This window comes from Denticeps clupeoides, chromosome 3, assembly GCF_900700375.1.
Source record: "Denticeps clupeoides chromosome 3, fDenClu1.1, whole genome shotgun sequence".
NCBI classification, from domain to species: Eukaryota; Metazoa; Chordata; class Actinopteri; order Clupeiformes; family Denticipitidae; genus Denticeps; species Denticeps clupeoides.
This window is the reverse complement of record NC_041709.1, coordinates 31,664,340-31,692,095: the sequence shown is the minus strand read 5'-3', so window position 1 is coordinate 31,692,095 and position 27,756 is coordinate 31,664,340. Positions and strand designations below refer to the sequence as shown.

The following is a 27,756-nucleotide window of genomic DNA, read 5'->3' as shown; positions in this document are numbered from 1 at the left end:
GTGGCTCATTTTTTTTTTATCTCTAAAGCTTTCTGAATACTTGTGCCAATAATAAATGTACATTTACACCATTTATCAGATGTACCCGGAGACACTCAGGGTTAAGTGTCTTGCTCAGGGACACAATAGTAGTAAGCGGGATTTGAACCTGGGTCTTCTGGTCATTAGGTCAGTGTGTTACCCACCAGGCTACAAGCACCCTAATGAAATGTTGAACTTCGTAATTGGTATATTCGTAACGAACCAGCACCGATTACGGCCTGTATTTTGAAGCAGCAGCTCTCGGCCCGCCGGAAGGTGGCCCTTTGTCGCCCCCTGGCGGCCGCGGCTGGCGTCGCAGGCGAGCGCGTTAAGCTCCGAGCAGCCGGTATTTATATTCCCGGGGCGTCCCCTGTCGTCCTGCGAAGCCGGCCGGGCCGCTGCGACGCTCGTCCTCCCACCGCGGCGGACAGGAGGCTCCGTCGGTCTCCGCCTGCACATTTTCCCCTTCGGTGCGGGACTGCGCGCAGTCGGATGCCGCCGCACGTTCGGTCCCCAGCGCCCGTCGCCGAGCGGGATTTGTGAGGATTTATCTCTCCGGGACGCCGACGCCGTTTCCACGCAGGAAAACAGGTACGCGTCCCTCCCGTCGGGACCATCGCGCGGCTCCGTTATTGCCATCTGCGTTGGTCGGGGGACAGTTCTGGAACCGTGAACGGCCGCCCCTTTGTCACACGCGCGATCTGTCGTGCACTTTTGCGCGGCGACGGCTCTTTATCTGCCGTGATAATATTAATTCATATTAATTAATAAGGGCCCTGAACTCGTGTCGCTGACCTTCGCCGGTTTTTTTGGCGACACTTGGGACCGCCTGGTGCGACACTCCGCACATGATGACAGGTGAGGGAATGTGACGCGCCGGTTCCTGTCGCCCTGTCCCCCGCGCGTGCGAGAAGGCGCGCGGCCTCCCGACGCCCCGGACGCGTGAACGCGCGCTGCCGTTCCCCCGGGTCCCCGGACCGGACCCGGCTTCCATAATGAATGAAGCTAACAGGCCAATGGCGGTCGGTGTGGGATAATCAGTATGCCAGGCTCTCTCTCTCTACTCTCTCTCACCCTCCCTCTTCTATCTCTTCTCTCTCTCTCTCTACTCTCTCTCACCCTCCCTCTTCTATCTCTCTCTCTCTCTCTCTCTCTCTCTCTCACCCTCCCTCTTCTATCTCTTCTCTCTCTCTCTCTCTCTCTCTCTACTCTCTCTCACCCTCCCTCTTCTACCTCTTCTCTCTCTCTCTCTCTCTCTCTCTACTCTCTCTGTGTCTCTCTCCCTCTCTCTCTTTTCTCTTCTCTCTATATCTCCTCTCCTTCTCTCCTCCTCACACACACACACACACACACACACACACACACACACAAACAGTAAAGGCGTCTTCTTATTGGCTGTTCGGCTGTTCAGCCGGTATCTGGACATGTGTTAGGCGATGATTCCAGACCCTGGGCCGCTGCTCTTATCTGATTGGCCGTGGGCGTGGCACCCATGAGGCTGCCAGTCACGGGCGCCGCCGCTTCGCCCGTCACTCTGTCGTCGGTTCTGGCGGCGAGGCTCCCGGTCGCGGTGGATATGCTGTTCTGGCCGATTAGAGATAAACAAGTAAACAAGACCTAGTATCTCTCTCTCTCTCTCTCTCTCACACACACACACACACATTTAACCCTGCAAACAAGGACTTTTACTGCCATTCCACCTTCTGTACTGGCCCCTGTATTGGAATGTAAATGCTGCCAGATACTCGGTTCTGATTGGCTGTTAGCTGTGCATCAAAAGCAAGTCACTTGTTGGTTAAACCGTGTCGGTAGGAAAAGACCAGCGATGAGTTGAAAGGCCGCACGATAATCCAGCGTGCGATGGGACATCCTGCGTGAAGCTCGGTTTCTGGTAAGAAGTCCTTTAGCGGCCCATTTTTTAGTGGTTTGATGATCATGAGTAGGTTAATATAATAATAATAATAATAATAATAATACGCATGTTTAGATATTGCTGTTATCTGCTCGTGGTCTTTGGAAGACACGTTTTTTAAGCGGGTGATGAACGCCCAGCAGTGGTTAGGAAGTGGGACATCTGCGAAGGAGGCAGGAGGCTGAAGTGTGTGTGTGTGTGTGTGTGTGTGTGTGTGTCTTTGCTTTGTTACAGAACTCTTGCTCTCTCTCTCTCTCTCTCCGCTTAATAATTGATGTTGCGAGGCCGACATGCAGACGTTCCTCTCGCGGTGATGCGATAAGCGTCTCAGTAGAACGTGAGCAGATGAGCGAAAGCCTCCGCCGCCGCAGGTGGATTCCGGTGGATGGTGGAGGACCACTTCATCGGTGGTAACATGGATCGCTCTGGATAAGGGCGCCTGCCAAATGCCTTAAATGGAAATGTATATTTTGGCGCCGGGACCGTGAGCCTCAGTGGCCGTTCTGACGTCAGCATCGGTGAGGGACGCTTTTTGGGCGGTGTCCTCCTGACAGGCCGCCCTTTTTCTTCTCTAATGGGAAGATAATTGTCTGCGGCGATTTATGGGCACCTGCCGGCGCGCCGCGTCACGCCGCCTTTTCGTTCCCTTCGGGAGGCGTATTTAACCCACCGGATCTGTCGTCTCACTGTAGACTAATTTCAGCCTGACACCTGCTGCGCTTTGCATTCTGGGCGATTTAAAGGTCCCCTTATGAGATTATTAGTCTGTTTGCTTTTATATCGGTCTTGTTGGTCCCTGTAGAAGTGCGTGGGCATTCGCGGGAATGACATGGTGTTTTCCAGAAAAAAATGATAGGATCCCACTGGTCTCATGTTACGGAACTTAAAAAAATAATTTGCGCTAATTTTTACATCCAATCACACAGCAACTGCGATTCCTCGCATGTTTTCAAGCCATGACGGCCAGAGGAAGTTTCTTTTTTAGGGGAGGGGTGGGATATTCATGAGAGAGGGGTGGTAACCTTTCCCCTTCAGATGTCATAAGGGGAGAAACTCCACATCAGACCATCTGAGCTGCTGCTCTCTGAACAGTGAAGCAGAACGACCAAAGCACTGTTTACACCCATTTCTAGCCACTGCAGGACCGTAGACAGGCTTGTGGAACTCGTATTAATGTTAAATCGTCTCACAAAGTGAAAGTTTCATAATTGGGATCCTTTAAGGAAAAGCGGAGAATGAGAACCAGACACACCTGGCAACACGGGCTCTTCCTGCCTTACACCTGCTGGACGATGGCGTCCCGGGTCAGGCGTTCGGTTCGCTCGTCCTGGTCGTCCTTGTGAGGAATGAGCAGGTCCCCTGTGTGCATTTGTAAACATTTTAACAAGCAGAACGAAGTGTGAAACGGAGCCAATGAACCTATTGCGAATGTGGGCGTGGAACCCCATTTGACAGAAGGAAGTTGAAATGTAGACTCTGAGGACGTGGTGGTCTCTGGACGGGAGCTTGGCTGGGCTGGGGGAAGGAGGAGATGTTTTTCAGGTGTGACTCATAGTTTCCTGCAGCACCTCCTGCCATGTCAGTGTGGGAGGAGGAGTGAGGAGACAGGCGTGGGGGACATTGTGAGGAAGATCGCGACCAGTCTGCAGCTACACGAGCCCCATAGACCACAAACTGCAATATTCTAATGCCCTTTCTACCACTGCAGACCATGAACATCCCACAAGAGCAGCAGTTTTGGAGATGCTGATACCCAAACTGGTCATAATGTTATGGTTGATGGATGTGTGGTTGCATGGAGTTTTTTTGCCTGCACACTCTTCGGAGGTCAGGCCCATAGCCATTCGCTGTAAATTTAGGAGCTGGAACTAATTTTGCATTCCTAACAAGCTGACAGTGGTGTCCAATAACCGGCCACAAGAGTGTTACAAATTCATAGTTAATCAGACGAGGCAAAGCCTTTTATTGAGTTACGCGATTCTATATTACATTAGAGCTCAGGAGACAAGCCATGGGCTGTTCATAAACACTGGAGAACACCATTCTACCATCACCCAGGGCTTAAAAGTCTGGCGTTCACACCCCATCTGGAGCATGCACTCCTGAGAGTACCAGAGAGTAGTCCAAACCGAAGAATATTCCAAAACTGAACCTACGGGAGAGCATTCCAAACCCAAGGGTGCTCGAGAGTATTCCAAACCGGAGAGTATTCCAAACCCAAGACCATTCCAAAACTGTGAGTACTCGAGAGTATTCCAAAACCGAGAGTACTCAAAAGTAATCCAAACGCAAGAGTATTCCAATCTTGAGAGCATTTCAAAGAATAATAAAGATTAATTCATCACATTATGTTTTCTCTATTTTTCCATGTGGGTCTGATTGTATGAAAATTAAATTAGGATAGAAAGGGTAATTTAATAACTGAAACCTAGATCAGTATGTAGCATGTAGTAAAGCTGTAAGCCTTAAAAATGTTTTTCACAACTGCAAAGGAGAATTTTAAAGGAACTTTATCTTCCCTGATGAAATAAGTTCATCTCTCATCCAGCTGAATCTAAGTAACATTGCAAACGCAAGAGTGGAAATGACTGTCAGTTTAGGTAAGATAACTATTCTCCAACATTCCTAATGTAGTTCTCCTGCTCTATTTACTCTGTTTAGCTTACTTTGTGTGCCGAGACCCATTTACAGGAGAAATGTGTGTGTGTGTGTGTGTGTGTGTGAGAGGCAGCTGTCTAAGACTTTAAAGTATAATAAAGTGAGCAGCAGATAGGACTGATGAAATATTCAGTTTGCACCAGATTTGCGGGGCGCCGGCTCAGTATTAACCCCCCCCCGTTTTATGTCCTCCTCCACCTTTCATCTATATTTCACATTCAGGATTTTGGGGGAAAAAAAAGGGACGGGATGGTTGGGGTTGGGGCTGAGGTTCCTTTATTGCGCATCCAGTTGTGTACCAGATTCCCAACCCTCCCAGTTCCAGCCCGTCCCCTCCCCCACCCCGTGATCTCCTCAGCCTGACACACAACTGGAGCAGAAAACATGCTCCTTCAGCTTCTGATGTGGGAAAGTAGGCCAGTGATGTCGGCGAGGAGCAACATGCACTTGCCACAACAGCCAAAGAACCTTGGACCTGCACAGCACAGTGAGAACTTGATATCATGAAATCAGAATAGATCTAACAGAGGATATAAAATAACATTTACATTTACGGCATTTGGCAGACGCCCTTATCCAGAGCGACTTACAACGTGCTTTCAAGTTACCATCGATGAAGAGATCAATTCCGGTTCACTAGGACCCCAATTATGAATACATCTATTTAATTCACTCTGTTGTAGATTCTGTACACAAAGTTCGACAACAAGAAAATTACAATTTAATCTAAATATTCTTTAAAGAGGAAGGTCTTGAGCTGTCGTTTGAAGGTGCTCAGTGACTGAGCTGTTCTGACCTCGAGGGGAAGTTCATTCCACCACCGAGGGGCCAAGATGGAGAAAAGTCTAGATGAGCGTCTTCCTTTTACCTTCAGAGATGGAGGGACCAGGCGAGCAGTACTGGAGGCTCGGAGTATACGAGGTGCAGTGTGAGGTGTAATAAGGGCTGTGAGGTAGGATGGTGCTACTCCATGTTTGGCTTTGTAGGCCAGCATCAGTATTTTGAACCTGATGCGTGCAGCTACTGGGAGCCAGTGGAGGGGACGTAGCAGAGGGGTGGTATGGGAGAACTTGGGAAGGTTGAAGATCAGTCGTGCTGCTGCATTTTGTATGAGTTGAAGAGGTCGGATGGTACATAGATAAATAAAATACAATTAAATAATAAAATACAATTATTCCTGAAGCTCATGATATTAAATGATATTTAATTGCCTGTATGTTTAGGGCTTCTGTAATGGAGTTTACATTATAAGTGTCAATGTGGTCAAGAAGCCAGATTAATGGGTTAACCACTTAAAATGACTAAACATGAGAATGAAATCCTGAGGATTCTGGGATTTCGGCCCCGCCCCGCCCCGGATGGGTCCGTCTATAAAGTGGCCGTTCTTTTCCGTCTCCGTGTCTTCGCCTCTGTTACCAGAGGGTATCCGTTCAAGGTCGTTGAGCCGGAGCCACCAGCACCCACACAACGGAGAAGGGTGTCGCAGGACGAGCCTATCGCCATGGTAACAGCAGTAGACGCTCCTGGAGCCTTATAGTTTGTTTCCTTGGCATTTTTCCTTTCTTGCCATGTTTTCTGCGGCATACCTCTGCCCTCATCTGCCCATTCTGAGAGGAACCGGGGGATGAGGGCGGGAGGAAAGTGGCTGCGCTGTGTGACAGCAGTGGTAGAAAATGTCTAGTGAAGCCATCTGCTGCAATGTGCCTTCCTCCTCAGGTGGCTCTAGATTCCTGCACCTTCCACTTGTCAGTGTGGTTCTCCTTCTCCACCCGAGACATTTTTATTTCTCCCCTGCGATATTGGGCCTATAATTTGCACCGTTGCTATAAAGTAGTAGATCTACTGAAATAAGCAGACTGCTTTCTAGTTGTCTGTATTGTGGCACTGTTTGTTGCTATGTAATTATGTCTGCCACACTGCCACTTCATAGACTCTCATGCAGACCGTCAGCATTTTTAAGAAGCCTGAACTCCCCTTGTGCTGGGGTGCAAGTCTCTGAAATGACATTTCTGTTAGGTTTGCTCCCAATTGTACGGAAGCCGTCCTGTGCTGCACCCGTCCTTCCAGGCGTCGCCAGATTCCCTCCCTCTCGGCTGTGAAATGAAATGAAGTTACGTAAGGACCATGAAAAGCTGCTGCCGCTGTCTGGCTCTCCATGCTCTGCGTGTGTGTGGCCCACGCATGCTGCTGAGCTGCTGCATGATGGGAAAATGGAAATATCCACCACCACTGTAATGATTTCAAATATATACACACACACACACATGCAGGAATCATCATTTTCGGTATTCTGAATATAGATTTATTGTTTGTTTTTTTTTCCTGATGTCTGATTTGGACCACTGCCAGCACTGCTTATTTTACCATCATGTGTTTTGCAGGCGTGGGCATGAGGCTGGATTAGTCTAGCAGGGGGGGGGGGCACTGTGCGGGTGACGAGTCGGAACCGCGCTGGGCGGCTGGCACGTCTCCTGCTTTGCGAGGGCTGGCGAGCAGGATCGCTCTGTGTGGGGCTGTTGTTTCCGCTGCGTCAGAGCAACGCAGACTCCAACCTGGCGATCTGTCACCAGAGGTCTAGTGGGGATGCAGACTGACAACTCGCCTGGCCTGTCAGACGTCCACATTTGTAGAGCTTGTTGTCATGTTGGTTGGCATTTGTTTAAAGCTGAAGAATCACAATGCCTGGCTAAGCTCAAAATGGATTACTTTCAGGGCATCTGATGGCATTTGCGGACCTTTCAGAAAAAAAAAAATCTATTAGTATCACACCCATTTTTAAGAAGGATATAGAAGGGATCAGTCAGACTATAAACCAATTGACTTAATTTATGATAGAACTGGAAAAATAATCCAGAGGAAATCCAGAGGAGAAGTAGATCTGAGTTGTTTTGAGAATAAAGAGATCACAAAAAGGCCTATAATGTGATTTTTACTTGCAGTGTCTTGCCACACACCAGAGTTCCAACTTCATCTCAAAGCAGCTGTCTTATTACGAACTATAGCAGTCTAGACATAAAAAAAGTTGACAGACAGAAAGTGAGTAGTTATTAAAGTTCGAATGTCAATTTTGGCTGGTGTCATTGCGGAGTACCTCAGGGATCAACTGTAGGCCCTTTAATTTATTTTTTATTTTAGGTTAAATAATCAACCTCAAAATCACCGCTGATCAGAGAACCACACGATGGCGTGACCTGGGTTCTCTCTGTGTGGAGTTTGCATGTTCTCCCTGTTCCTTCCTTCCTTCCTCCTAAATTGGCCCCGATTGAATGTTTGTCCTCCCACTTGTGCCCTCAGGCCATGTTCAGGGGTGATTCCTGCAGGTGAGAACTTTACTAATCCATCAATGTCTGTAGGATTTGTGTCTTCATTAAAAAGATGAAAGGGCAGCAGTATAAGTCGCACTAAACCCTCTTCATCTAGAAGAAACATAAAATCAATGCACAACCTAAATATAGACAGGTTTGATTTAGTGGTTCCGTTCCCTGAGTTGGGAGATGCACGGCGATTGAACCACAAAGTGGTTGGCAGACGCCAACGAACCTCTTGTCAAATGGAAGACTCTCTGCAAACATAAAGCAGCAATAAAATCTTTCTAACTTAACATTATTTAAAAGCCTCATGTGTCCTTTGCCTGTAAATTGTAAGAAGAGGGATTTTTTTTTTAAATTCAGTTTTCTGGAAGGGGCGTGCAATGCTTCTCTAGAACAATGTGGGTGAAAGTAAAAAAAAAAAAAAAAAAAAAGCATAATGACAATAAACTGATTATTTATCAGATTATTGAGTTGACTAAAAGTGAATTGGAATATTACTGCTGTGCGGTGGTGAAAACCGAGCCATGCTTCATACATTCATCGTTCGTCACCCTCCCTCGTGGGAGGAGTCCCCAAAAATTCATTGCTGAAATGTGGGTGTGCTGAAAATGCATTATTTACAGCCACCATTTTTTGTTCTTGTCGCGTCCCCTCGGAGTCGTTTTCAGTTATGTCCACATGTTTGAATTTCTTCGAATGCTTGTGTTCGCATCACAGCCTCAGGCGTCCTCCGTTGTTCTGCTCTGCTCCCGTTTCACCTGAAACGCCCTCGTTTTCCCCGAATCCATATTTTTCAGGGAGGGAAACCATCATTTTCACCGCTCTGGATTTAAGGCCATCAGTATTCATGTGCACGTGCCCTCTGTGTACCTCTAACACGTCCCTGTTTACTTGGTTTTACACTGATGGTCCATTCTTTCATGCATATAGTAAAAACTGCATATGGTGAAATTTGAGCAAATTGATATGATTCAACAAAATGATTTAACATCAAACTTAACATTAAATAAATGTTGCTATGTGTGCTGTTATCCACTTTTTTTTTTTTTTTCCTCTATGAGCAGCACAGTCAGTTTTGAACGTTGAAATGTCTAAATGTTCCTTAAAATAAGAGGCGGTATTTAATTCAAATGGAAGTGTTTGGTTTTTGAGGGTAACCCTGTCATCCTCTCTCTCCCTGTCTCCAGATTATCCAGGATGCGGCAGTGACCGTGTGTGTGTGTGTGTGTGAGTGTGACGATGGGCATATTAGGAGCCCACTCCTGCACGGGCCAGGAGAACTGCTACAACAACTCCAAAGACTACTGCTACTCGGCCCGCATCCGCAGCACCGTGCTGCAGGGCCTGCCGTTCGGGGGCGTCCCCACCGTCCTCGCCCTCGACTTCATGTGCTTCCTGGTGAGTCCTGGGTCCTGCACACACAGATGTTCGGCAACACGGCATGGTCAGACGGGAGCTGCAATTCCTTCCACCTGACAGCATATGACCGTTTAATATATGAATCTAATCACAGGCCCCTGTTATTATGTACTATTAACAGGACCAGTTGTAGACAAAGAATATTCACTCCCCTTCAACCTGACCTCACATTATTTTAGTGAAAATGGTGGGTGTGGGGTGGGTGGAGATTTCTCCCACAGAGTTTTCGTGGAGACATGGGGTAATGTAAGCCTAAAACTAATCCCACCCCTTTCATTTTTCCCTATGTAATATGCGCCTTAGTAATGTGTTTTGGGTTTTTAATGAGAATAAAAGGCTCATATGCGACCTGCAGATGCGGTTGGAAAAGAGTTGTGAGGATGGATTTAGGGCTTCTGAGCGCCCGACCTGTCCTCTGTGTTCCACAGGTGCTCCTGTTTGTGTTCTCCATCTTGAGGAAGGTGGCGTGGGACTATGGCCGGCTGGCGCTGGTGACGGATGCTGACAGGTAGCTCTTCTTTTGTTTGAGAGCTGCTCAGCTCTGCTGCACTGTGATGATGATGATGATGATGATGACGACCATGCTGTTTTTGTTGGTAGCTGTTGCTTTGACCTTAGAATTGTTGCATTTGTTTCCTGTTTTAATTGCTTTTCTTCCAGTGCAGAAATTCTTTAATGTCTTTTAATTCTCTTAAGTCTTTTATGTATTTTATCACTATAATTGTTTTTGGCTACTTGTCTTAATTTTAGTTTTAGACTAGTCTTTGTGTCAATCTGTCATTTTAGTCTTTATTAGTTTTCGTCACGTCCAGACTCATTTTAGTCAAGTTTTAGTCGGCTCAGTTTCTGTTTTCTTTTTAAACTTTAAACTAAACTTTAAAGAAAGTGTGTCCAAAAATTGCTTTGTCAGTTTCTCCCATCCTCCCATCCTTTACCCTATCCTGAAATGTAATAAATGTCGCAATTGCATAATGCGGAAGTGACGCATCTGCGCAAAAAAAAAAAAAAAAACAGAAACCACAATATAATAACACTGTAAAACGAGAGGAAATTTACATTTACATTTACAGCATTTGGCAGATGCCCTTATCCAGAGCGACTTACAACGTGCTTTCAAGTTACCATCGATGAAGAGATCAATTCCGGTTCACTAGGACCCCAACTATGAATACAATCTTTTTATTCACTCTGTTGTAGATTCTGTACACAAGTTCGACAATAAGAAACGTACAAATTAATCTAAATATTCTTTAAACATGTTAACAAAAATGAACAATTTAGTGTAGTTTTTATCTCGGGAACCATATTTAGTCTTGTTTTTAATTCATCAGCAATATTAAATGATATTATTTCGTTATTATTATTATTATTTCAGAACATGACCAGCATGCTCGTCTCTGCTCGTCTTGTATTTATCACGTCGATGAAAACAACACCAGCAGTGACCCACCGTTCTGCCTCCAGAAATGATGATGTTTTTGCAATGCTGAATGCTATACTTTGCAAATAATTTTATGGGAAAAGAGCATCGGGAGTGAGCCGTCTCTGATTCAACCAGGCAAAAACCATCCTGAGACGCTGCCCATGTTTCTGATTATTATCCCAGTACTGCCCGTTCAGCAATATTACAGGAAAATTTTCTGATGTCTATAACTGGGCATCATTTCATCACATAAAAAATACAAAATAAAAGACCAGTTTTTCTACTGTCATCCAGTTAAGTACAGCACACCAGTGCCGATTAAGGAACGGCCATATATATCATAGGATACTTGGCGATTTGTTGTCCCACCTCCAGCCGCGGCTTCGTTTCCCCCCCAGGTTCAGCGTTTTATGACTTCTCTCATTAACATTCCCGCCGCATCAGCTCCGCATGCGGTTTCCCAGGGCGCACTGCTCTTCGAAAGTGTGTCAGTCGTGCGCTGACCCAGTCTCTCGCTCGCGGTGAAGGGGACTCGGATTCCGTGTGTGCGATTCTTTTTCTGTGTCCGTTATTTGCATTTCTGCTTCTGCACCTTCGTGGCGAGACCATGCAATATGCATGGGTGTTGTTTTAAAAAAAAATGCTCTGAGGGCCTTATGATGAGGATAAGAGCCTTTATTTATAGTCAGAGGCAGAATCCAGGTCAGCAGTGATGGGAAGAGAAAAACGACTCGTGACAGGAAAGCGCAGGGATGAGGTGTAGGGGATCTTCCACAATCCACCAAACATCTTCAAGGAAGAATATGCTATGTACGTCTTAAAAAAAAAAAAGACAAGAAAAGCTTGTCACTGGTCACATGATTTAGAGATTTTAACCTTTTAACACTCTTTTAGTGCTGGAGTCATCTGTGCCGTGTTTGTTTGTGCCGCTCTGTCATGGCTACGTTTGATTGGTGATATGGTGTCATGTGTTTATTGCTCCTACGTCTGAATGGTGAAAAGTGTTCGTATTCTTGGTGGCGTCTGTCTGGCAAAAATAAAGCATACAAATGGTTTTAAAAAGTAACTTTGCCCAATTTTTGATTTTTTTTTAAATCTACTCAAGTGAATTTAACGAAGTAAATGCAACTCATTACTACCCACCTCTGATTATAATAAGGCTTAATTATGATTATAATAAATCCTTTATTCCTTTATTGTGGTTTAGGTTCCACCAGAAGTTACTAACGTTTCATTCTGCAGCTGCTGGTGTCCTGATAATCGGTCGATTTTTTTTCATTGTTTTATTCCCCACAATGTTTATTTTTTTTCTTTACATTTTTACGCTTTTTATTCTTCCTTTCATTTTCAAGATTGAAGAAGAGATTCAGCGGCCTGGAGGAACGGGAATAGTATGTTTTTTTTGTCATGTTGTGCATTTTTCCTTTTCTCACCATGGCTGAAATTCCCTGACTAATTCCCTCTTTTTCCTCTGCATTTGTGTGCGTGTGTACGAGAGAGAGAGAGAGAGTGAAAAAGTTGGTGCACATGGTGCTACATAGTGCTACTGGTACCTCCACTGGATTCAATTTTGATTGGTGGTGATGTCATCTTTGGGCTTTTTCTGGTTTCTCTCTTCTGAACGTGTTATGTGTGTGTGTGTGTGTAATGTCTGCATCTCTCACTCTCTACCGTGTGTTGACTAACAGTAGACGGAGGGAGCGGGATAACTATGAGCCGGTGAAGAGGTAACGCTCCGGCGTCCTCGTGGTGGTAGACGTGGTGATAGATAGTGTTTTAGGTAGTGTCCTTCAGTGACATTCGGTGACCTGTGGCGTGACCAAACATCTTCGTGTGTAGCGAAAGTGTGTAGAAAACACAGCCCCAATCTCCCCGATACACAAATGATCAAATGCCATGTACGCCTACACCTGCACTCAAAAAACCCCATGATCATGTTTTAAAGTAATTGTATGAAGTTGTTCTCTTAACTAGCCTTAAGTGGCCCTATGGTTCTCCAAGGGTTCTTCATTAGCATCAGTAAGCATGTAGACTATAAATCTTGGCCCGAACCAGGTTTTGGTCTGGTTCAGGCTCGACTACTTCGCTCAGTTCAAGCACGCACTAAGAAGGATAAGACTTGTCAGGTCTGGTTGGGCTCGGTCCAGCTTAACTTTTTAGGCCCGATTTACTGCTCTAGTGTAGACACTGTAAAGGTGCAGGAGGACGGCCATCGTGCACCAACTGAGCCATTCAGAATCCTAACAAGGCAGAAAAGAGCTTAAAAAGAACGATAGATCCGTGTGTGTTTTGAGATCAAGTTTGGCAAGTGATTTTTAGCTTGATTCTAGTCCCTATGCGCGCAGGCTCATACAGATGCAAATTAGAAACGACTGGAGCTAGCTCCCCGGCATGGATCTCCATGGCAGGACCCATTCCTGCTCCGGTTGGCCTCTGTGCGAGCCCGACCGATCCCGTTCGTGCCCTGAGTAATAGAGCTGTGCTCCAGTGTGTGTGTGTGTGTGTGTGTGTGTGTGTGTGTGTGATCTACACCGAGATCCAGTGGAGCCTGAGAGGACAGTGCTGCGTCAGAGTAGCTTTTATGAAATTTTGTGCTGCTTGCAGGCCCGGCTCAGGCTCCACGGCTTGTTTTCGTGTCCGTCAGAAATAACCCGAATAACCCGAGCGCCCCGTGCCGCTCTGTCACGCCCTTTGACCCTCCTGTCTGTCCCCCTCTCTGTCCTCGCAGCGTGGCGTCAGCTCTGCACTCGGAAACGCCGGACCGGTATGAGCGGCTCACCTCGGTCTCCAGCTCGGTGGATTTCGAACAGCGGGACAACGTAAGTGTCTTGGTCAGAGGTCACGTGGGCTTATTGGCTTTGCAGCAGTAAATTGGAAGAGCGGTGCTGATTGGCCAGCGTCCCTGCTGAGGGGCTGTGTGTGCATTTAATGCATCTGTTAATGTATTGAATGCATGTCTCTCTCTAGGGGACAATTTTTGCCGCACTGTGTGTTTATTTTGAATGTCAGAATTTATGAATAAATGTGTATGTGTAAATGTGCAGGCTTTCATTTGGTTAGTTTTGTGACCGAGATGCTCACTGATAGGGTGTTATGGAACGCCGTGTGTTGCCAGATTGGCCAGATTTGGGGGAAAAAAGTGACAATTTAAAACATAGCAGTGTTTTCGTTTGTAGATTAGGCTACAGACCTGAAAGTAGCCCGATGTTATAAGTGGGATATTGGCTCATGGTGGCTACTTCTTTTTAACATTTTTGGTTGCCTTTGTGGTTCTGTACTCTGAATTAGTCTAGAACAAGTTGTGCCAGTAAATTAGTGGTGATGTGGGAGATCTGTGCATCATTTTACCAAAAACCGAACCCACGCAGGACTCTAAGGGCGTGTGTGTGTGTGTGTGTGTGTCTCTACTAGATTTACACAGTGTTTATTCCCTTCTTTAATGCCACGTCAACATTAAACTTGATCTATTATTTCAATTTCAAATCTGGCCGCGGGTTAACTGGATATAAAATGCAGGGGGAGGAAGAGGGGTGAGCTTCCTCTGCCGACCTGCTGCGGCGCAACCGTTTAACAATCCCGACTGATGAAGGGGCGGCCGCTTCGGGCCTGTCCCCCGCTTGTCCTTGAGACGGCAGGAAGCGGAACTTTTGATCCTTCAGGCTGCAGCTGAAATGCTCGTGGTAAACAGTAACAACAACGCGTCTGCATGGCTGTCTGTGTGTGTGTGTGTGTGTGTGTGTGTGTGAGAGAGAGTGCATCAGACTGCCTCCAGCTGTTTTCAGGCGTGGTGGCAACGTAGACTCTCTTCCTGGTGCTGAGGCTTTGTGCACATAACAGCCATGTGGCACACACACACACACACACACACACACACACGTTGTGTGCTTCACACAGAGAGGCCGGATCTGCTCCTAATCCTGGTTTTGCAGCAGCGCTGCTCCGGGCTTCTTAAAAGGTCACCGGCGGGCATCGTGTCACCTCCACTCCCTCTCCTGTCATCCTCTGTCCTCCCTTATCGAGCCGGTCCTGCTCACTCGTGTGCTCCAAGCAGGAACTGCTCAGTGGGTAGAAGGACGGTGGTCAATTAGTCCTGCTTAATCACCGCAGTCCCACGCGCACGGCTGATAGGCCACCGCTGGCATCGTGTCATCAGATGTTTCAATCCTTCTTCTTCTTCTGTTGCTTTTCTTCTCCAGGGCTTCTGCTCGTGGCTGACGGCCATCTTCAGGATAAAGTAAGAGGGAGAGAATGTGCTGAGTTGGTGGGTGGGGGTTCGGGGTTATTGCATTGTTCATCACTCATGTTTCATATGAATATGTTTTATTCTAATATTAACACCAGCTGTGATTGGCAGTGTTGGTTCTGATTCCATGGCCTTGTGTGCCGCAGGGACGAGGAAATCAGGGAGAAGTGCGGGGAGGACGCGGTGCACTACCTGTCCTTCCAGCGCCACATCATCGGCTTGCTGGTGGTGGTGGGCGTGCTTTCAGTGGGCATCGTGCTTCCTGTCAACTTCTCGGGAGACCTGCTGGGTGAGTGGCTGTGATTGGGTCAAGGGTTCAATATGGAGGCCGACCTCAGCTCAACTCTTTCCGGTCCTCGCCGGCTAATTGCTTTAAGTCTACACAAGTGGGGCGAGATTGCCATCATGGATGGTCACACAAGCTTCTCAGTCGTCACCCAGTTACCTTCGCCCCCGTTTTCCGCGACCTCTTCACTTCGTAGCTGCGAAGCCTGCTCATACCTCCATTTTAATATCAAGGTTAAAACTTGCAGATGCGATATTATTTCCTTTAGATGCGCTAAAAGCGTGCCATTCGAATCCACAGTTGGATAAACGGTCCGCTACCGTTCACCCCGGGCCTTCTGTGTAGCCATTAGCATTAGCATTAGCATTAGCGTCGCCCCTGCAGCCGGAACCGCGCTCTACGTTATAATGAAAGTAAAAGCTCATCTGCTACGCCGTGCAGGGGTGATGGGATTGAACCCCGTGTACGGCCGGGGTAATTGGGCGCCTGACGGCAGGAAAGAGGGGTGATAAAGAGGGAACGGGAAGGGCGGGGCGAGGGCTCAAGGACGGGGGGGACATGCTGCGCTCGTCCGTCCACTTTATTCTCGTCCAGGTTTACGATAAATTTTCCCTGGGGGAAAATGAACTGACGCCGGCGCAATGAAGCGAACGAAAATGTTGGAAATCTCTTTGTGTAAAATACGAAGCGCTACGCCAGCTTACGTGGATCCGGGAGTACAAGGCAAATATCTTGAGGGTTGTAATTCACTTCATACACCTGAACCGTCCTCATTTCTCACTTGCACTGATTCCTAGAAGTAGCCAAGGTTCAAGACGTGTGTAGTTACTTTAGTACAACATGCAGTGAAATGTATCCTGGGCCACTCTGTTTTCACCGCGCGTTAAGAATAGAAAACGAATACAAAAATGCCACAATGGGGCGAAATAAAACAGAATAAAAGAGGAGCAAGGCTAGTGAAAAAGGAAAAGGTCAGCAAGCAAATAATAATGTTCGAGGAGAACGTGAGACACAGAACGTGACTTACGGATCCTGCACGGACACGGTACGAAGCGGATGTAATGTTAAGTAAAGTCAAATAGGGTACAGTAGTGAGTTCTAAAGTTTAGCCAACGTTAATACATTCATTCAAACTGTCATATTTTAACTTTTTTTTTTAATTGTTGTAATGTTGTGGTTGCTCTGAAACGGCCCAGTATTTTACTCTCCCCCTCCCCACCTCAGTCTCTGCTCGGATGTCTGTTTGGGAGGAAATGGCATTAAAGCTCGCGGGTCTGCAGACAGTGAGCTGAAGCCTGATCCTCCAGTCATGTTTTCATTACTCGGCGAAGCACCGATCATCTGATCCGTTTCTCCCATCCACAGAAAATAATGCGTACAGCTTCGGGCGCACCACCATAGCCAACCTGAATTCGGGGTAAGATTTATTAGGACCTGCATAATGCCTGCATTGAGACGATTTTGTCGGGGTTTAAATGGGCTCTTAGGACTTTTAGCGCATATGAAGTTGCTGTCTTGTTGCTATAGGAACAACCTGCTCTGGCTCCACACATCCTTCGCCTTCATGTACCTGCTCCTGACTGTTTACAGTATGCGGCGTCACACCTCCAAAATGCACTACAAAGAAGACGACCTGGTACTGTCCCTTTTGCTTGTCCTGTGATTTCCGTCCATTCTGATATTGTGCGACGGTTTCAGCAGGTTTTGGTCCGGAGGCCGTGCGTCTTGCCACCGGTCTATAAACCGAGCTGACAGATGGTGCTGATGGTCTCTTAAAGATGCACGGCATACTTCATCAGTGTTTACTCTCCTGCGGTCCGTAAGGAGTTGCCTTCAGATGGCGAAGGAAATCAATCTTTCCTCTCTTCCCCTCTATTCCCTCAGGTGAAGCGCACTTTATTCATTAACGGGATTTCCAAATACGCTGAGGAGAGCCACATAAAACAGCACTTTGAGTAAGTACTCTCGGCCAGCCTGTTTACAGACACAATTTCACACCCACACACACACACACACAGATATTTAAATAGATGCAGACACACAGAAAATCCAACATCTGTGCAGTTTTATTGCTCTACAAAATCGCATTTCATAATGGCCATTCCCCGATGGTGATTTCCCTGATGTGACTGCAGACAGCCTGACCCGACCATTCCGGCTCCCCGGCACTGTCTGCTAGAGCAGTTGAAACACCGGCTACTTCATTCCCGGTTTATTCCGGCTTATTAGCCCACTGCAGGCCGCGCGGCTTGCTCGATAAACTTGCCGGTGATAATGAAGTTGCCCGTATGTTTTAATCGGTTTCCTCTTCTCTGTGCGTGCGTGCGTCTGAGTGCTATATGTGCTGCGTGTCATTTTACTCACTTTGCAAGATGATTGGAGGTCCAGTCATTGTCTCCCGGCTCCCTTGTCCACGATGCGATGGGCCGGCTGTTTCTGATCAAGCCCTGCTTTCTCTCGCAGACAGGCCTATGAGAACTGCGTAGTTCTGGAGGCCCGGATCTGCTACAACGTGGCCAAGCTGATGGCCCTCAGTGCCGAGAGGTAAAAGCATTTCTTTTGTTTGTTTGAAGATCTCACGTCCTTCTAGAATTTTGGCGCCAGTGTGGCTGCTTCTAAGTTTCACCTTGTCTGCCCCTCTGTGACTGCAGCTTTTTAAAAAAAATAAAAGAACGGTGGCCTTGTGGGCCAGTGAACTCGTAATCGGAAGGTTGTGGGTTCAAATCCATCTGTGGTCCCCTTGATCAAAGTACCGTCCCCACACGGTGTTCCCTGGTGCCTTTCATGGGTGCCCACTGCTTACCAAGGGTGATGGTGGAATCCAGAGGTCAAATTTTGTTGCCACAATGACATTCACTTCACTTTCACCAAAGATGCCAGCAGCTCTGAAACCTCATGGGACTTTTTGGAACCAGCTGGCTCTTTCAGCCTTCGCTGTGATCCTGATCTCTCCACGTGGGCGGTAATCTGGATCAATATCAAAATGACGGGGGTGACGCAGCAACTCCCGTGACCAGCCAGGTCTCTCCTGTGTGGAGAGTAGTTTGGAGGGTGGGTCATGACTCAGCATCCTTTTTTTTTTAATGTGTGTCCACCCACCAGCTGACAGAGAGCTGCTATTGATCCTCCATCAGTGGGCGGGAGCCTCGGGCCCTTTGAAGGCCAGTAATATTGATCTGGACACAGGAGAACCTGTGCCGATCTCTGGGACTGAAGCTTAGGTTCCATACGCCGTGCCTGGCAGTTCGCATGATTTGTGGCCTTGTGTTGACTGTGTGTGTGTGTGTGTGTGTGTGTGTGTGTGTTGCTTCACAGGAAAAAAACGGAGCGCAGCAAGAAGTTCTTCACTGACCTGATGGCGAAGGAGCACATGCCCACCATGATCAACCCCAAACCATGTGGCCACCTCTGTTGCTGCGCCATCACAGGCTGCGAGGAGGTATCTGCTTTTTGGATTACCTGGTACTGTCCCATGATGCACTGCTCCGTCCATCTGTTTCCCCTCACAGCCAAACAAGGTGCAAAGGGCTAAAAGGTTCCAAAAAATCCAAAAATTACCCCAAAAAGGTGTAAAAAGGTGTATTTTATATAAACATACTAATCCTAAGCCTTTTTTTAAATCAATACAATTTTTGACTTTTATTAAATATAGATCTTCATTTAGATCATTTAATATTAAAATAGAAATGTGATGTGCCATTTCCTTGTTTATGTGAACCCTCAGTGTTTTAAACAATATTGTCTAAAATGCTCCTGAATATTTAAACAATGCCCTACAATGGCGGAAACAGGAAGCTGTTGTACTTTTCTGGGTCCGGATCTCAGCCTCCGCACGTCTGGCATTTATCGCCATTCACGGGTGAAGAGCGGGTCCCCGTAGCTGGACGTCGGGACTGATAAAGCCTCACTCGGCCTTGTGACGTTGCAGGAGGAGGCGGTCAGCTACTACACCAAGCTGGAGGCCAAACTGAAGGAGGAGTACAGGAAGGAGAAGGAGAAGGTCAACACCAAGCCCCTGGGCATGGCTTTTGTCACCTTCCAGAATGAGGCGATGACCGCAATGTAAGCGTGCGTGTGTGTGTATACGACCATTACACCCAGCAAGGGGTGTTAAATATTCGTATTGATCAAATTAGAATCTTGGCCACCTAGTAAGCACCTAAAACGGCCCTGCCTTGACACCTTGAGCTTGGGTGCAAATTGTCTTGGAAGTGTTGAAGTAGCAGCTACATGCCGGATCTAATTTTGTCATTCCCTGGTGGCCTTGCGGGTTTTGTATCCGCAAGTTTTGAAGTAGTTTTTTGCATAACCAGGCCTGTGTCTGTCTTTTTCCCAGAATCCTGAAGGACTTCAATGCCTGTCAGTGTCAGGGCTGCAAGTGCCGGCAGGAGCCCAGGTCGTCCCAGTTCAGCGAGAGTCTCCATGTCTACAGCTGGAGCGTCACCTACGCCCCTGACCCGCAGAACGTACGCTGGTGAGTGGCTCGCGGTTCCACCTAGACTGGCGCCGGGCATCGTTTTACTTCTGGTTACTGGTTTTTATAATACGTTTACATTTTACATTTACAAGACGCCCCTTATCCAGAGCGACTTAGGGTTAAGTGTCTTGCTCAGGGACACGATGGTAGTAAGCGGGATTTGAACCTGGGTCTTCTGGTTCATAGGCGAGTGTGTTACCCGCTAGGCTACTACCACCCATAATAGTGATCGTAATAGTGATCGTAACGGTAGAAAAGTTTTGAGATTCTGCTTCTTCAGCTATTCAGCAGGTAAATGGCTGAACCTCTGTAGCTGTCTCACATGTTTATTGTTAAGGACGAGGTGAAGTAAAACCTCAAGGACAGGGGAGATGGAGCGGAATGGGAAAAGTGTGTGTGTGTGTGTGTTTCTGTAGAGTAAATGGAGGTTAAAGGAAAAGAAAGATACGTAGACGGCAATAACGGACAGGCCGACCGGATGAAGGACGAGCGGCAGCTCATTACTTGGGCCTTGTCCTTCGCAACCTGCGCTCAGCTGTTTTCCTCTGAACTCTGCCACTCTTGACACCGGCTACGTCGCCAGTAACACAACATGCTTTGAGTTTGCTGGGGTAGCTGATTGTGTGTGAGTGAGAGAGGGACACTGGTCAAACCCCAAACGATGTCCATTAGGAGTTTTAGGAAAAAATCCGTGCAGCAACACATAGTGATATTTTGCGATGTGAACTATGCTGTTTTGGCTGAATCATTAATGTAATGTGATCCACACAGATTGTACACAGCATCTCGTATTTCAGCAGTTTTTTACATTCACAGTGAACTCTAGAATATGTTCAGTATCACAACATATCATGATGATATATCATGATCGTGATTCATATCATATTGGGAGATCCTTGGCAATACACCCCTAATGTCTGTTATTCGCTAGTTGCTGCTCGCATTCTGTCAATGTTTGGTGTGCTCAGCGTTGCACAGACGTTGCATAAATGTTTGGTCTCCTTCTAACGCAACAGGGAGCACCTGTCCCTGGGCGGCGTCTCTTGGTGGCTGCGCTGCTTCATCATCAACTGCATTCTCTTCCTCCTGCTGTTCTTCCTCACCACCCCCGCCATCATCATCTCCACCATGGACAAGTTCAACGTCACCAAGCCCGTGGAGTTCCTTAACGTAAGTCTGCAGTGGTGTTACGCCACAGAGCGACTAGCTTTTGGTCATAATGGACATGGTTGAAATAAACATTTTTTTCTTCTTCTTCTTTCAGAACCCCATCATCACTCAGTTCTTCCCCACCCTCCTCCTGTGGGCCTTCTCTGCCCTGCTGCCCACCATCGTCTACTACTCCGCCTTCTTTGAGGCACACTGGACCAGGTACAGGGACTTCCTGTCCGCCGCTCGCTCTCTCTGTAGTTGAGGAATTCCTCCTCCTGTTAGCTGGCTGGACCTTGTACGTGTCTGAACTTCCGCCGTGCTGATCCGGTGTGGAAGACTTGCGTGTGTGTGGCTGCCTCTGAGTCTCTCAGCATGTGGTGTTGTTGGTGGCAGGTCGGGGGAGAACAGGACCACAATGCACAAGTGCTACACCTTCCTCATCTTCATGGTCCTCTTGCTCCCTTCGCTCGGGTTAAGCAGGTGCCTGTCTCTCTTGCTCTCATAAACACACACACACAAGACACACAGATCTTCTGCTCATGATTGCACATGTTCCAGAATGTTCTTTTCTGACTTATTGAAAAAATATGAATAACAATATTTCTCATATTGGTGACAGCTACAAATGGACTTTTACTGTTAAACATGTAGAGATTTTAACTGAAGTAACGTTCATCTGATCTTTTAAGCGAAAACCGGGATTGAAGAACACTTAATGCAGGCCCAACCATAATGTCCTCGGCCTGGGCGGGGCGGGGCGATGCGGGGTGGGGCGGTTCTGTTCGCTCCTCTTCACTCTGTCCTTTATCTGTCCGCCTGCAGCTTGGACGTCTTCTTCCGTTGGCTGTTTGACAAGAAATTCCTGGATGACGCCAAGATCCGATTTGAGTAAGTGAAGGGGTCCTCGTCGCCGCCTCATCATCCCGTGTGACACGCGGCGTTACGTGATTGATGGATGGACGTTCTTCTGCAGGTGCGTGTTCCTCCCCGATAACGGCGCGTTCTTCGTGAACTATGTCATCGCCTCGGCTTTTATCGGGAATGCCATGGACCTCCTGCGAATTCCGGGTCTCCTCATGTACATGATCCGCCTCTGCCTGGCTCGCTCCGCGGCAGAGCGACGCAATGTCAAACGGGTAAAGAGTGCGCGCACACACACACACACACAGATATCTGTAATTTGATGTGTTATAAGAATGTTTCCTCCTGTCTCACACTTTTTAATTTAGCACCAGGCCTACGAGTTCCAGTTTGGCGCCGCCTACGCCTGGATGATGTGCGTCTTCACCGTCGTCATGACATACAGCATCACCTGTCCAATCATTGTGCCCTTCGGTGAGACGCCCCGCCCCATCCGGTTTTCTACACCACTGATCCATTCACACAGAGCGAGGGGGGGTGGGGAGACTGCCCTCTGCTGGTCACTGGGCGTGCAGCAGGGAGTCGTCTCCGGTGTGGAGGAGAGGCGGGGCTGGTAGAGAGAAGGCAAATTCTGTCAGAGGCATCTGCTGTCACAGCCGAGGTCCTTCATCTTCCTCATCCTCCTGTCATTCAGTCAGTTTTAACTCTGATCCCGATGTCGAATTCTCTGGATATTTTTGGCATTTTTTCCCGTCCTTCTCTCTCTGTCCTGCTGAATCTGTAGCTGAGGGACTTGTCTGGTTGCAGCAGGTTCGCAGTGCATCTTTTAAATCCATCTTTTTACTGTTTTCCTTTTAAAACATTCCTGTTTGGCTGCGCCCTGCATCTGCATGGCTCAGCATCGGACATCGGACTTGTTTCTCCTTGTGCCCAAGAAGTACCGGAAACTTTTTAAAACTAAAAGGAGAAAAAAATACTTTTGGACATTAAAAGCAAATACATATATTTTGTAAGTAATCCTGACACACATTGTACAGGGAATGCGTTGTTTCATGCATTTTTGATGTATCGAGCTTATTTGGCAATAGGAAGGGCCTTATCTTTTGATATCGAGTGCTGCATAATTTCCTAATTGTTCGGTTAAATGCTCCTCCCTCCCTCCCTCCCTCCCGCTCTCTCTGCAGGTCTGATGTACATGCTGCTTAAGCACCTGGTGGACCGGTATAACATGTACTACGCCTACCTGCCCTCCAAACTGGACAAGAAGATCCACTCTGGCGCCGTCAACCAGGTGGTGGCTGCGCCCATCCTCTGCCTCTTCTGGCTCCTCTTCTTCTCCACGGTGCGAATAGGTCAGTCTGAACTCCAGCGATCTTCTTTTTAGTTATTGCCATTTATCTAGATTCTTTAAATATGTAAGGAAAATATGAACTAAAAGGAAAGGAGCCACAATCCAGTTCATGAAAACCATATATTAATATCATATATTACATTATGCCATTTATGAGACGCCCTTATCCAGAGCGACTTACAATTAGTAGTTACAGGGACAGTCCCCCCGGAGACACTCGGGGTTAAGGGTCTCGCTCAGGGACACGATGGTAGTAAAGTGGGGTTTGAATCTGTGACTTTGTGTTCTTGTGGTTTCATAGGCGAGTGAGGTACCCGCTACCACAAAGTAAATAAAACCTACATGTGTAAATAGTTTCCACTGTAAAAAAGACACACAAGCACTGTATTAAACACACTCAAAGGACCTGGCATGAAAGAGGCATGACACAATAGAGGTGAAAAGTGAAGTGATGGTCATTGTGAAACACTGCAGCGCAGCACAGCACACGGTGACACAACAAACTGTGTCCTCTGCTTTTAACCATCACCCTTGGTGACCAGTGGGGAGCAGTGTGGGGGGAACGGTGCTTTGCTCAGTTGCACCTTGGCCAATGATCGGGTTTCGAACCGGCAACGTTCTGATTACGGGGCCGCTTCCTTAACCACTAGGCCACCACTGCCCCAAGAATGAACAGTTTCTAATTTATTTACACCAGTAGGTTACTATCGCAGTTAAGTAATATTGTATATAAAATGGTACCAATGTTACAGAAAACCCCCAAATAAAAGAAAAGAGAAAGAGGGATCGAGGAAGTTGAGTTGAAAAGCCGGGCACTTGAGAGACAGGGAGAGAAAGCAAGAAGCCCCCCCAGCTCCCGATGGAGGAGGAAATGAAGAGAAGCCCCTCAGCCCACAAGAGAACATTTTTTTTGTACATTTGACTCCCAAAGTCAATGGGTGTCTCGTCATGACAACTCCAGCCATTTTCTGGCGGGGGACGCCTCTTGTTTGGGGGTTTGTCGCAGCTTGACAAAGACAAAAGCAGAAAATGCCATGGACCTGGGATCTCCCATGGTACACCACGACTGTATATAAGAAACATTTGTAAACTTGACAGCAGCACATGAATGTACAAGATGGTAGTAACCCAGACACTGGATTCTCCCTCCAGGATTCCTCACCCCAACCTCCATGTTCACGTTTGTGGTGCTCATCATCACCATCGTGGTGTGCCTGTCCCACGTCTGCTTCGGCCACTTCAAGTACCTGAGCGCGCACAACTATAAGGTACGAGTTCGGTTGACCAGACCGGCGGTGTCGTGGGGCGGAGATTCTTTAACCTTCTTTCCTGCCATGATTGTGTCTCTCTCTCTCTCTCTTTCTCTCAGATCGACACGAAGGACACGGACGTGGATGGAGTGGAAAATGGTCGTCCTGCACGTTTGTCTCCCTCAAACAAGTCCCAGGTACGCGCCCAAGCACTGAACCTGCCCTTTTTCTCCCTACGCTTTTGATCATAGTTTTAATTCATGCTTTTTTTTGTGCCTCCAGCAACAGATGTACATCGCCCAGGTCCTGCAGGACCCCAACTCGGACGAGGCGGGAGGGGTCAGCGGGGAGGACGACGGCCAGGGATCCTCGCAGGACGAGGAGATGATGACTGGAGGAAACAGCCTGAACGAGGCCGACTTCCAGTCTGGGGAGGACAGCCTCATCGCCAACGAGGTCCACCAGTAACCACGGAGACCGAGGGAGAGAAGGGGCGGTGCCAAACTGTCTCAGTGACTCAGGAGCCTTCTGCACAGATGTGCCCCCCCCCCCCCCCCCCCCCCCCCCCATTCCCTACTGACACACACACACAATGTGTTAGAAGCACATAGCAATCACATGTACATTCTCCAGTTCTTACATGTAAAGTACACGCACACACACACACACAGAAATCGTGTTAGATGCACATAGCAATCATTCTTACATGTCAAGCACAAAATCAGCACACACACTCTACGTTCTGTGCTGCAGGTTGGCTCTCAGCTGGACTGATGAAATGTCAGGACTGCGTGGTTTATTTATGACCTTATTATTATTTTTTTTTTTATTATTATGGATCCGATGCTAAGGACTCTACTGATGAGTGGCGCCCCGAAGTCACGCACGTTGTCATCACACCACCCGAAGGGTGTGTGCGTTCCTGGGTCTCCTGGAGAGCATGTTTGGTGCAGCGCCCACCCCTTCGAGTTGCGTGGCCATCCCCGTGCAACGTTTTACCCAGAATGCTTTGCGCAAAAGAACTCCATGGTGGTGATGGTCGTCCAAGCACACGTGGGGGGAATAACCCAACAACAACAAAACTATCCAGCGTTGCCTGTCCCCTCTGCCTGTTTTTAAAGGCAAGACCCCCATATTGTCACCACTACCGAGCCGCCATAGCAACATCACCACTAGTCAGACACCTAAAGGTGATGGTGGCTCTGTTCCACCTCCCTTTTATCCCAACGTGGCGCCAATTCGGCACTACACAGGCGATCGCCACGACAACCTGGTTTCCTGCTGGTCCACACGGGACCGACGGGTGACCAGTGAGACGGACGTCCTCCAGCGGTGCCAGCGGCGCCCTTGTCATCTGGAAAGAACGTCTGACTCGAATGAACTTCTCCATTTTCTCATGTCGTCCTCCTCTTGCTTCTTCTCTCCTTCTTCTGTTTCTACGGACACCTTTGCTACCTTAACGGACTTAGATTTAACTTGAAGTACTAATGTTCTCGTCCTCATAGGAAAGTAGCACAAAAAATGTTTCTGTTTTTTAGTTTTCCTCCTGATGTTGAAAATGTCACCCAGCGCATCTCACGGTCGAGCCCTGGTTCCTCCCGTGCTGCGTTGTAAAGAACTTGCGGCCTCGTCCGCAGCACGTTCCGTGTGTCCAGTGCGGGAGGAGGAAGAACCTGGAAGAAAGGGAGGTGCGGAAGCCTCCGTGGAACTTTCCCAGTGTGCCGAGCGACTCGTTCAAACCCAGTAGTTCAGCAGCTTAAAATGTCTGTTAAAAGAAAAAAAAAAATTCCACTCCGTGTTTCAAAGACGCCTGTCTGCTGGTGCCTCGTTCTTCTCTTCCTTCCTTTTCGCGTGCGTCACATAAGAGAGAATGAAGAAGAACAAAAGAAGAAAACCTATTGAGGGACGTGAACAGAAGAAGCGGTGCGGTCCTCAGTCCAGCAGCACGGTGTCGGTGACCCGGGCGTCGGCCTGGAAGTAAAGCTCCTTCAGTGAAGTAATCGTAGCCTGGATACAGGGCCAATGAGTAGCGACGCATCAGCTTGTGGTCGGGGTGTCCCGTGTGACCGGGACGGCAGCGGGGTCACATGATAGAATGTCCGCTAGAGGTCGCTGTACTCGCCTTTTCCTTCCTTTTTATTATTATTATTGTGATTTTTGAACCACTTTTGTCCAATGGCGAGGATCTCGAGGATCATGCAATACTGTAAGTGCTATGGATTCACCCAACACCGAAAAAGCTACAATTTCCGGTCTCAGGTGTTTTATTTTTAAGTTTCTTTAATAAAAAAGTGGACGTTTACATCTTTCGTCTTGTATTTTTCCGTTTGACGTCTTGGTGGACGCGTGGCTGGCCCATGAAGGCCGTAGTTCTCGCTACGCGCCGGAGATTCTTCAGCGATCACGTGTCCTGGCTTTTTTTTTTTTTTTTTTTTTTCCGCGCCATCAGAAAGCGCGCGTGATATTTCGCGCCACGGTCTTACGCACAAGCGCCACGTCGGTAGGAAATTTCTTTCCACCCCTCCAAAAAAAACCCCGCACATAATACCGAATATGTATTACAACAGGTTGCAAGCTGTGATGAGATGTGATTTATGTATTTATTTTTTTTCTGTTATTTTTAAAGTGTCATTTTGTTTTTTCCCTTTCCAACGTAGTAGCGGAATAATTCAGCTGTGAGATGATGAATGTCTTTATAAACACTGAACCTGGCTCGAGTTTGTATGGAATTGGGTGTGAATATGCGTGTAAATACCCTGCTCCTGTACAGTCTAAATGTACGACGATCTCATCGTCGCCCACAAGTCTCAGCTTAACATTTTATGCTCTTTGGGGTTTTTTCCAGTCAACAGAAACATAGTAAATCTGGTTCTTGACACCTAGATTTGTTTGTCTGTGTGTGTTCGCGTGCGTGCATTTATTTCCATTTTTAATTCTGGTCCTCCAAAGGTTGTCTTTTTTTTGGTGAAGCATTGTTGCATCCTCAGTTCCTTGGTCAATAAAAACTGGTACTCATCCTTGAGCTTTGTTGCCCTTTTTCATTTTACTGTCACAACTTGAAGGCTTTTAAGAGCCAGTCGAGACTATGGAGGAGTACCATAGGATCAGGCCAGGCCAGCAGGTCATGGGTTCGAAGGTGAATACGGGTTAGAAATATACACACTGCATACATGCCATTAGGAACAAGTTCCTTAAACCAGACTATTATCTCTCTACTTTCTCGATCCCGTTTGGACCCTAGCTGTCCAACATCGAGTATCCGGGTTCAGAACGGCTGATAACCATTAGTTCAACCCGGAATTGCTTTAACCCAGGGGTGGGCAACCTGTTCAGTGGCCACATTGAGGCAGACCAGATGCAGGGATAAATATAAAAAAGGCATTTCAGTGTTA

General features: G+C 47.5%; 1 protein-coding gene across 6 annotated transcripts; it reads left to right on the top strand.

The window, feature by feature from the left end:
- The first annotated feature begins 332 nt into the window (after positions 1-332).
- On the top strand, positions 333-27,386 carry tmem63bb (transmembrane protein 63Bb). 6 transcript variants are annotated; one of them, XM_028972119.1, is made up of 25 exons: positions 1,674-1,912; positions 7,886-7,911; positions 9,090-9,300; positions 9,750-9,829; positions 12,097-12,135; positions 13,473-13,563; positions 14,941-14,978; positions 15,134-15,276; positions 16,639-16,690; positions 16,801-16,909; positions 17,158-17,228; positions 17,737-17,817; positions 18,589-18,712; positions 19,202-19,335; positions 19,610-19,747; positions 20,767-20,920; positions 21,015-21,121; positions 21,296-21,382; positions 21,725-21,790; positions 21,876-22,038; positions 22,132-22,237; positions 22,948-23,115; positions 24,267-24,382; positions 24,484-24,561; positions 24,647-27,386. In XM_028972119.1, exons 3-25 carry the CDS (start codon positions 9,142-9,144, stop codon positions 24,830-24,832), a joined length of 2,490 nt encoding a protein of 829 aa, XP_028827952.1. In that variant the 5' UTR covers positions 1,674-1,912; positions 7,886-7,911; positions 9,090-9,141; the 3' UTR covers positions 24,833-27,386. The 6 variants fall into 6 exon arrangements, with proteins under 6 accessions (XP_028827951.1, XP_028827952.1, XP_028827953.1 ...); XM_028972120.1 differs by lacking the exon at positions 7,886-7,911 and adding an exon at positions 6,608-6,822; XM_028972118.1 differs by lacking the exons at positions 1,674-1,912; positions 7,886-7,911 and adding an exon at positions 333-612.
- The last annotated feature ends 370 nt before the right edge of the window (positions 27,387-27,756 follow it).